This window comes from Meles meles, chromosome 8 (assembly GCF_922984935.1).
Source record: "Meles meles chromosome 8, mMelMel3.1 paternal haplotype, whole genome shotgun sequence".
NCBI lineage: Eukaryota > Metazoa > Chordata > Mammalia > Carnivora > Mustelidae > Meles > Meles meles.
The window spans coordinates 57141188-57151882 of record NC_060073.1 but is presented as its reverse complement, the minus strand read 5'-3'; the positions used below and the strand labels follow the sequence as shown (position 1 = coordinate 57151882).

At 42.9% G+C, this 10695-nt stretch overlaps 2 protein-coding genes across 2 annotated transcripts; both read right to left on the bottom strand.

The window, feature by feature from the left end:
* Nucleotides 1–308: 308 nt before the first annotated feature.
* Nucleotides 309–1253, bottom strand: LOC123949471 (olfactory receptor 51I2-like). Its single transcript, XM_046016949.1, has one exon. It carries the CDS (start codon nucleotides 1251–1253, stop codon nucleotides 309–311), a length of 945 nt encoding a protein of 314 aa, XP_045872905.1.
* Nucleotides 1254–8098: 6845 nt separating this feature from the next.
* LOC123949337 (olfactory receptor 51I1) lies at nucleotides 8099–9043 on the bottom strand. Its single transcript, XM_046016747.1, has one exon. It carries the CDS (start codon nucleotides 9041–9043, stop codon nucleotides 8099–8101), a length of 945 nt encoding a protein of 314 aa, XP_045872703.1.
* Between the last annotated feature and the right edge of the window lie 1652 nt (nucleotides 9044–10695).

Genomic DNA, 10695 nt, shown 5'->3' with positions numbered 1-10695 from the left:
CTTTTTTGTTTAGGACGTTTGGGGGTAAATAAAAAGTGAAATTCACGATCTCTGCCCTCAGGCTGATCACATCTGGTGAGAGAAGACATTCGCATACATACATACAGAGGCACACAGATGTTGACAGGATGTGAAATAAAAGGGGCCAGGGATGACTCATGATCCAGAGTCAAGCCTGTGACAATGCTTAGAATTGCTCATTCCTATTCCTCCACAAAATACCTGGTGTCCAGCTTTGCTCACAGCAGAAACACCATCAGAGTTTATGGAGTGGCTTGAAATCTTTGCCCTGTTAGAAGGATTCAGAGCTATTTCCTCTTGCAGGAGAACAAGTTGAAAATTCCCTGTCGGATTGGCTTGGTCTTGACACTGTAGATGATGGGGTTGAGGACAGGAGGCACAAAGAGGTAGATGCTAGACATGAGTGTGTGGACCAAGGGTGAGGCATGCTTGGCAGCTCGATGCATCACAGACACCCCAATCATGGGCACATAGTACAAAAGCACTGCACAGATATGAGACACACATGTGTTGAGGGCCTTCCGCCGTCCCTCCCCAGAGGCAATGCCTAGCACCGTGTAAAGAATCAGCACATAAGAGACCACGATGAGCAGTGAGTCCAACCCAAAAGTGGCCAGGACAATGGACAAACCCAGGATGCTATTGAGCTTAGTATCAGCACAAGGCAGCTGGATCAGGTCTGAGTGGAGACAGTAGGAATGGGAGAGGACATTAACATGGCAATAGGGCAGTTGCCTCAAAAGGATTGGAAGTGGGGTCATGAACATCACACTCTTCAGTGTGATTCCCAGACCCATGCAGATGATACGGGAGAGGGTTAGGATGGCTGTATATCGCAGTGGATTGTAGATAGCTACAAAGCGGTCATAACTCATGGCCAAAAGGACCCCTGACTCCATGCCTGAGAAGGTGTGGATGAAGAACATCTGAGCCAAGCAGCCATCAAAGTCAATCTGGCGAGCATCAAACCAAAGAATACCCATGACAGTGGGCAGTGTAGACACAGAAACACCCACCTCAGTCACAGCCAGCATGGAGAGGAACAGGTACATGGGCTCATGCAGAGCAGCGTCCACATGCACTGCTGCCATGATTAGGCTGTTACCCACAATGGCCACAATATACATGGTGAAGAAGGGGATAGAAAGCCAGCCATGTTGAGCCTCCAATCCTGGGATGCCAGTTAGGAAGACAGACAGGACATCAAGACTTTCATTGCTTTCAGCTCTCATGTCACCAAAAGCAGAGATGTCTTCACCTGACATCTGGAACAAGAAAATTAAATTAGCTTCCTCCTGAAGGTCTTCTGCCTTAGCAGCTCACCTCAAAGGCTGAAGGAGGGAGAAGGAAGGACGTGAGGGAAGTTGCAGCCATCTACATCATTTTGGGTAAAAATATAACAGACACTTTCTTCTCACCTCCTCTTTCTCTGACCTCTAAAAGCCTAAAATTTTACATGTAAAGGAAATATTTGAAACTGCCCAATCTTAGGAGAGATAGCGTAGCTTAAAAATTGAGAGCAGAAACTGAATAAATCATATCTGTCAAAATCCACACTCAGCCGATTACTAGATGTGATGTGGGCAACTTACTTATACTCTGATCCAAAGGGGATTTTGTTTGTTTTCAGTTTTTTACTTGTAATGTGGAGATAAGAATAGTATTTAATTGTGTTTAAGAAGGGAAATTGGAAGGGGAGGTGAACCATGAGAGACTATGGACTCTGAAAAACAACCTGAGGGTTTTGAAGGGGTGGGGGGTGGGAGGTTGGGGGAACCAGGTGGTGGGTATTGGGGAGGGCACGTATTGCATGGAGCACTGGGTGTGGTGCAAAAACAATGAATACTGTTACACTGAAAAGAAAAGAAGAAGAAGAAGAAACAGAAGCCACCTAAGGGAGAAGAATGAGGCGATGCTGGATAAGTTGGTCTCAATTTTCACAGGTGGTGAAAAGGACAGAGTAACAGATGCACATTTTTTTCCCAACCTTCTATGCAGACGGTGGGATGGTGGGGGGGCAGGTGGAAGAGGCCAGGAAACCTTCTAAAGTGGCCCCACTCAGATATCCATTGATTCAGTTGCCAACAGTCTCTCTAGGACCTGAAACCAGCGTCCAGTTTTGCACCAATTGATAGATTCTCCTCCACTGCATCCTTATCAAACTGTCACCCACAATCAGCTTGAACACTCCCAGTGACGGGAAGCTCACTGCACTTATTGCCGCTATCCTCGTTAGATGCACTGACTTCTGAAGTGCTTTCCTACCTGGGGCTTAAAGATGCTTCCTCCATATTGATGCAACTGCTGCAGACACAGAGAAACAATCTCTTTCATATTTCACCTGAATATTAGTCTTCCTGGTATCTGTTAATTGCTTGCAAAATACATCTGAACTCGCACACATGTATTTACTTGTGTAGTTATTTGTTTAAGAGTCAAAGCTGCACAATAGGGTGATAATCTTCTGGTCAGCAGAGATGTTCAATCAAAGACTGAATAATCTTTGCTGGGAATGTTGGCAGGACAATCCCAGCACCTGCTGCATTGGGACTAAAGGCCCTTTCTGCCTTTTTCAACTGTCTTTCTGCCCTCAGACCTGAGGTCCAGCCTGCCAAGATCTCTCTCTCATCCTGTGACACTGAGAATATCAGGGCTGTGAATCTGTGTAGGGCCCAAGAGAGGCCAGTCCTCACCTGTCGTGAGTTCATGTGTCTTTTCCTAAACCACTTTCTGGCACCCTATCTGAAATTGTGTGGGAGGACCAGGAAAATTTGAATAAATATTACTCTTTTGTAGGAAACCTACACAAAAATAAGATCTGGAGATATTTTTTTTTAAACCTCTCCATCACAGACCATACAAGTCACAGCAAATACACAGCCCATATGTGACCTGACAGAGACTCACTCAAAGATACAGAGACGTGAGAGACCGGGAGAACCTCAGAGGCCCAAATGGAATTATAGACCAAAACATACTCTTGTACACAAGCCTTGGAGAGGCAAACAGACTCAGACTCACCTGAGAGAGCTTTGTGAAATGGCAGTGAGACTGAAAGAGCATAGGCCAGAGCTCATGAAGGCATGGAAAAAAAGCCTTAGGCAGGCAGGAGTAAGAGGGGAGGAGGACTCTATATGTCTCTAAGTGAGAGTCCCCAGGGACCAGGACCCTGGGGCCCTGGTGTGCCTGAGGGTGATGCTGAGCTGGTGATGAGAAAAGGAGGGGGATTATATCTCCCCTTGGGAAGAGAAAGGAAAGAAAAATACATCCCCTAAATATACTTCCCTCTCTCTGCACAGAAAATAAAAATCTCAACAGCTTCCCTGTGATGTAGAGGATGAAGACAAATCCCCCAGGCTCCATGGCAACATCCTCTTGGCCCCCAATAATCCAGTCTCGAAACTGGAACTCTCAGCCCAGAACCGGGAATCTGCATCCTCAAATTCTGGACTTAAAACCTGTATCACAGGCAGAACCTAAAATTTAGACCCCAGTGGGCGAACTCTGGGACTCAGAGCTCAAGAGAAGAGAGCTTGGAGTCCAGGATTTAACCAATAAGGGATATGACTGAGCTTCCTTCACCCATTCATCGTAGCTGTTCCCTACTCAATTCTCACTCCCATCCCTTACACTCAACCCCTCATCAAATTCAGAGGTCTCATTCAGGAGAGACATCCTAGGATGCTAAAGACTGTAGGGTTCACAGTCACACAGAGGTAGGTTTGAGTCCTAGTTTTACCATCTACCAGCTTCATGATTTCAAGAGATTAGCATTTCTTGAACTTGGAACTCAATTCATAAGGGGTTAGTACCTATCTATAGGGGTAGATATTCAAATGAAAAGAAGAAAGTAACAGTTTTTAATGTGATTGTACCTCACATGATAATTACCCTTATCATAAATTCTGCTAGAGTCCCCAATTTCAAATACCCCTAATAAATTCTTTCCCAAATATTTAATCTTCCCACTAAGTATTTCAGTTGGCCTCATCCTTGTTTCAGTTTCAAAAAGGATAAATATATATTTAAAGACGGCATAACAGGAAAGCGAAATAAGTCAATCTGAGAAAGAATTATCATATGATCTCTCTGATATGAGGAATTTGAGAGGTAGGGCAGGGGATTGTTGGGGGTAGGGAAGGAAAAAAATGAAACAAGATGGGATCGGGAGGGAGACAAACCATAAGAGACTCTTAATCCCACAAAACAAGCTGAGGTTTGCTGGGGGGTGGTGGGTAGGGATAGGGTGGATGGGTTATGGGCATTGGGGAGGGTATGGGCTATGGTGAGTGCTGTGAAGTGTATAAGCCTGATGATTCACAGACCTGTACCCCTGGGGCAAATAATACATTATATGTTAATTTAAAAAATAAAATAAAATAAAAAAGAAGGCATAGCAGGAGAGCTCTCTCCCCTTTACAAACTGAGGAGTGGGATACTTAGGGAAAGCAAACAGAAGATAGATATAGAGAAAATTTCCCCTTCTCTATGAGGAACTTGGAAATATCTCCAAGAGAAATATCTTCAAAGAGCACTTTTTGCTTTCCACTATTGTAGAATTTCTTGGATCAGATGAATGTGTTGGGAACCCGGAGATGGAATTCAAGAGAATGCAGATGACAACCTTGTGAATGAAGTCAGAGAATCACAGGAGAAAAACAGAGACCAAAACTATGCAGATTGGGCATAAGCCCCTGGTGAGAAGGGGCAAGACTTTGAGAAGTCATAGAGTCAAGCGACTCTAGGTATGTCATTAGGGACAACATGATGGGGAACAGGCATCAGATCAGATCCAATTCATTCATTTATTTAATTAGTCATTTGGTTGTTCATTGAATTAACATGTACTGGGTGTACCAAACACTGCTAGGCACAGGATTTTAGGTTTAACTGTCATTATCTCATTTGGGTTTTTTTTTTGTTGTTGTTGTTTGTTTGTTTGTTTGTTTGTTGCTTTTGTTTTTGTTTTTTACTTTTAAAAAGTCTTTTTTAAAGATTCAGTTTCTGAAGATTTGTTTCCATTAATTGACAGGAAAAGTCAACAGAAACCCTAAGTACTGGTTTGGAGTGACAATAGTAAACCTAGCATCTGTACAAATCCCAACAAAGGGGTCTTTTATAAGTGTTAAATGTTATCTATGGGAAATTATGCAACACTTTCCCCCATAAAGCTTAAATAGAGAAATAAATGTGCCCTGTGGAGTATAAGTGGAATTTTCCACAATAGAGCAAAGCAAAGCAGGTACATGTTCGGTGTAGAAAAATATAACCAGAGTAAGCATATCCCTTCTAAAAAAGAAATACACTGTTTAGAAAGAAGTTCATAGACTTTGTAGAAAGGAGAGAGAAGCCGCAAAAGAGGTGTTAGGCGACTTATATACATTGAAATCCTACTGACAACTGGCAAGGTCCCACATCTCACTGTGACAAACAACTGATTTTTTTTTTTCCCCTCTAGGTTCTAATTGCCTAGAGGACAGCCTTAAAATTAGAGCTTGCCTGAATTTTGGATTCCAGGTATGTTGTGATGGCAAGGGGTGAGAACTGGGGGTAAAGAAGGGTTTACAGGGTTGGACAGGGGCCTCAGAGTGACTGTTGGATGGCTGGGGGATTGTTCATCAAATCCTTCTGTGACGCTGTTTCAGTGTTCCACCTGCACCACCTCGTGGAGATAAAAGGCTGTAATCTGCATTTTCCTGTGCCCCTGCCCTTCACTCAGTCTCCTCCCAGCTTTCAAAACCACCCATGGGGCCTCTGGAGGACTCAGTTGATTAAGCCTAAGTGTCTGACTCAATTTTGGCTCAGGTCCTGATCTCAGCATAAAGTCTGCTTCTCCCTCTCCATCTTCCCCTGCCCCTCCTCCTGCTCTCGCTCTCTCTCTCTCTCTCTCTCTCTCTAAAACAAATAAATAAAATCTTGTTTGTGCACACTCTATCCTTGGAATAACCTTCTGGGCAAGGGTGTCAGGGGAAAGGGGGCAAGTTGGCACTCCTCGGAAGCCAGGAGCCCTGTGACTGGATCTCGGTCAAGCAGAACAATTAGAGCAGGCCCTTGCTGGGATTATTTGAGGACTTTTAATTGTGAGACACCATGAGAAAATACATATATGCCAAAGTGCCCTCAGACATTGTGTGCTCACCCACAGTGCAATAACTTCTCTGCTATCTCTGATCTTGTGTTAATTCAAGGGTGTGCACATGGAGAGAGTTTTCATAAGACAGAGCAGACCCACATGAGCAAATGCTGGAAACAGTTCTAGTCCTCAAAACCCAGGGAACAGTGTTTCTTACTTAAACAGGTGGAACATTTGCGTTCTTTCTTCATGGAATGCTTTTGTGGCATCACAATATACAGAATCTTCAACTAAGTTTTCTGGTCTACAAGTATAGGTGACTATCAGAACTCCATTCTCCCAGATCACCACCAACACCCGTAGTTGATTTTATCCTTCATGGAATCACCTATACCAAGTTTCATGGAATAACCTTCTCAGGGATGTTTTGTTCTTTACTATGAAAACCTCATGTATATTCAGATTTACTCATGGCACAAGCTTGACTCTACTCAAAACACTCTTTATCAGTTGGGTGTTCAGTATGCAGAAAAAGTTAACATAGCAGGTCCAAGACAGCATATGCTTAGAACGGTCATGTTGCAAAGAGCCCTCATTTGGCATCGGGGAACTTGGATCTCCAGGGGGTTTCCATGACCCAAAATTTGAAAGTGACTCACTAGGCGTAAACTGTTTATGCAAACAATGTGGTTTATGTTGAGCACCTGATTTCCTCCTGGAGGTCTCCAATTTTGATATTACCAATAGAAGTTGCCTATCTGACTTGCCCCCAACAAAAACCTTGTTAAGCCTTTAAAGATAAATAAATAAATAAATAATAAGTAAATAAAATATTAAAACACACACACACAATCTTCTCAAGATTGTACTTCCCAAATTTCTCAATATGAAATTTCCCCTTTGTCTAAACAAATCTGTTTGCAATTCTTCTTAATATTCTAGACTAATATTCTAGGTTAAAGCTTCTCAACCTTTGAGAATTATATCAAAATTACCTGGAGGATTTATTAAAACACAGCTTATTAGACCTCACCTCCCAGATTTTCTGGTTCAGGAAATCTGAGGAAGGGCCAGAGAATCTTCTTGCTTAACAAATTCCCAAGCATGGCTGGTGATGCTGGTCTGGAAATTACACTTTGAGAACCACTTTTCCAGACTCTTATAACTCATGAGTCTTGTTATTTTGCTACAGATTACATGGAAATTACCTGAGAGGTCTTTGAAAGAGTAGCACTTGCTTCTCAAGCTTTAATCACCCATGGGTCTTACTAAAACAACTTGAATTTAGTAGGTCTGGTGTGAGGTCTAAGATTCTGTTTCTCTAAAAAACTACCAGATATACCAATGCTGCTCTTCACTGGGCCATACTTGGAACATAAAGTTCTAAGCTTTCTTTGCCTAAAGATTTCTTCTCAGGCAGTTACTTATGCTAAGACCACAACCTTCTCTTTTTCCTATCACCCTGAACCAAGTACCCTAACCCTTCTCATCCTTCACAAATTACTTTATATAAGCACACACGCACACACACACACACACAGAGTCTTATCTTGATCTCTGAACATGAAATGGGTCTTCTCTTGAACATGAAGCACCAAGCCTCCACAGAATTTGCTGTCTAATGTCTATCATTTCCCTCACTCTGAGTGGTAGTAGCATTATTTGTGCTCAGCCTGTTTGCTGGGTAAAATTTCCATTGTTTCCATATATACCACACATTTTTCAGGGCATCTGTTACTCATTTTTATGTTTTTTTTCTTGATATATCTTTTACTTAACAACATGCCTTATTCACCATTATAACATTCTTAGCAACTAGCACAAAATTTTCACATGGTAAATATTCAGTATATATTTATGACATTTTATTGAGTCAGATGTTCTCTTATTAGTTCCATATTCCAGCTCTCAAGATCTTGGTTTCCCTCCCCGTGTTTTAGCATTCCTAAAGCCGGAAAACCAGCCCCAGTCTTTTCTCCAAAGGACTTTTCTTAGTAGCCTTCCTCAACTCTGGGATTTATGGAGGATTTTAAAGATCCCTCTGCGTATATCCTTTGTCTTCACACTGTAGATGATGGGGTTGAGCATGGGAGGTACAAACAGGTAGACATTGGACATCATGACATGAACAACAGGTGGGGCACTTTTCCAGAAACGATGGATCATGGAGACAGCAATTATGGGCACATAAAAAGCCAGCACTGCACAGATGTGTGACATGCAGGTGTTGAGTGCCTTGAGCCGCTGCTCCTGGGATGCGATGGCCAACACAGCTCTCAGGATCAATGCATAGGAAAGCAGGATGAATGCCGAGTCAATGCCATAGGTGAAAACGACAACAAAGAGCCCATAGATGTTATTAACGTGGATGTCTCCACACGCCACTTTCATGAGATCTGGATGGAGGCAGTATGAATGATGCAAAACTCTGCCCTTGCAGAAGGGCAGTCGTTTTACCAGAAAGGGGAAAGGGAAGAGTGTGATGAAACTCTTGGCAAGGATGCCCAGGCCCATAGCCAAGATGCGGCTGTTGGTGAGCACAGTGGCATAGCGTAGTGGGTCACAAATAGCCACAAAACGATCAAAGCTCATGGCCAGCAGTATGCCTGATTCCATGAAAGAGAATGTGTGGATGAAGAACATCTGAACCAAGCAGGCATCGAAGCCAATGTGGCAGTAGTTGAAGCAGAAGGTAGCAAGCACAGTGGGAAGTGTAGAGAAGGACACTCCCAGATCATTGAGAGAGAGCATAGAGAGGAAGTAGTACATGGGCTGGTGCAGAGCATGTTCCCGAACTACCAGAGTGAGGATGCTGAGGTTGCCTATGATGGAAATCAGGTAGAGGATGCAGAAAATCAGGGCAACCCAGGCATGGCCTCTCTGCATCCCCGGAATGCCTGTCAGCTGGAGTGTGGCTGGCTGGAAGGGGGTATCATTGAGGCTCAGCATGGCAGGCAGGTGAGAGAATACAGATGGGGGGTGACCCCCAGTGGGTGATTTGGGGGAGTTCTTCACTTTCTTTCAGACCTCCTGTCTCCAACACAAAAGGTTAGAGATTGAAAGTGTTTGTCTATGTTCCTGCTTCTCTCATTAGACTATGAGCTCTCTGAGGGTACTGGGTTTTACTCGTTTCTCTATCACCGGTGCTCAGTACCCTGTCTAGGCCATGGTAGAAACTCCATGAAGATGTGATGATTAGGTGAGTGCCATGGCATGGCAAGGCAATAAGTAAGAGACAACATGAATGATGCCCCTAATCTTTACCTTAAAGTGCATCATTCCTTTGCTTCCCCCATCTCATCCTAGAAGCCATCTTTTGGAAATCTGGGACATACAGAATTTAAAATAAACAGGGAAAAAGAAACATCACCCATTCCTTTGGGAATCCTTTGGTTGATGGTGCAGATGAAACTTCTATCCTGTGAACTTGTAGCTTCAATAACCTTTACTCAGGTCTCCTCAGACTCCCAAACCCACAACTACCCCTGGACCTGCCATCACCAAAAAATATTTCACCTCTGCAATCTTAAATTCCTTTATTTTTTACTTTATTACAATAGCCTTCTACCTTCCACCTCTCCTACCTTCTCAAACCCATACAGTGCTCTCAGTATCTCAATAACTCTCCTATATTATCCTGGCTTATTTGTCTGTGAGTTCCTCCTCACTTTTTCTTTGACCCACTCTCCCACTGGGACTGGTACCCTTATCTTCTCTTTGTTTCTCTTTTACATTCATACAGGAAACACCAACCTTTGATAACTTCTGTAACCAAACTTCTGGGTGTACAGCTGGATAAAACCAAAGAAGCAAGTGTTTTATTGGAAAACAGAGAGGCAGACTTACAGAGTCATTTTAACACTACTTAAATTTTAAACTCACATCTTTATCTGTTCTTACCCACTGGTTTCCGAGAAAGAGGTATCTCCCCTTGTCCAAGGCCAAGCCCACCACCTCCAGAATACCATTTCTTGCTATCTCTTTCAGAAACCTCTCCCATTAGTCTACTGTACTGCAAGTTCAGTCTCTCCTTTTCTGTCTCTTTCCCTTCAGGCAATAAGCATGTATAAGACCAGACAGACCACCATAAAAATATAACTGTCCCTCTCTTAATTCTTCCTTAATTCTTAGTCAAACTCCCTGAAATACTATCTCCCTATCATGGAAAGGGAGCCTGTTTATATGTCTGCTTTTCCAGTTCCATTCTGAGATCCTGAAAGTCAAGGTTTCAAATTTATTTTTTTAATTATTTTTATTAACATATAATGTATTATTGGCCCGAGGGGTACAGGTCTGTGAATCATCAGGCTGACACATTTCACTTCAAGGTTTCAAACTTATTGGCCTTACCTTCTATCACTGTTCAATTTATTATACTGTGGTTGCCACACTTCCCCCTACCAACTAAAATGAATTGCTCTGTGCTCACCTCTCTGCTCACCAGTCACCTCTTTGTTGCTCAACTGGATGAAAACATTCTCTCTCTTCATCCAGGTGAGCTCTCCATCAGAGTTAATATTGTGGCAACTTAGTTTCCTCCTACTTCACATCTCTTTTTACAGCTTCTTTACTGACTCTTTCTTTGTCTTTCTCCTTAAGCA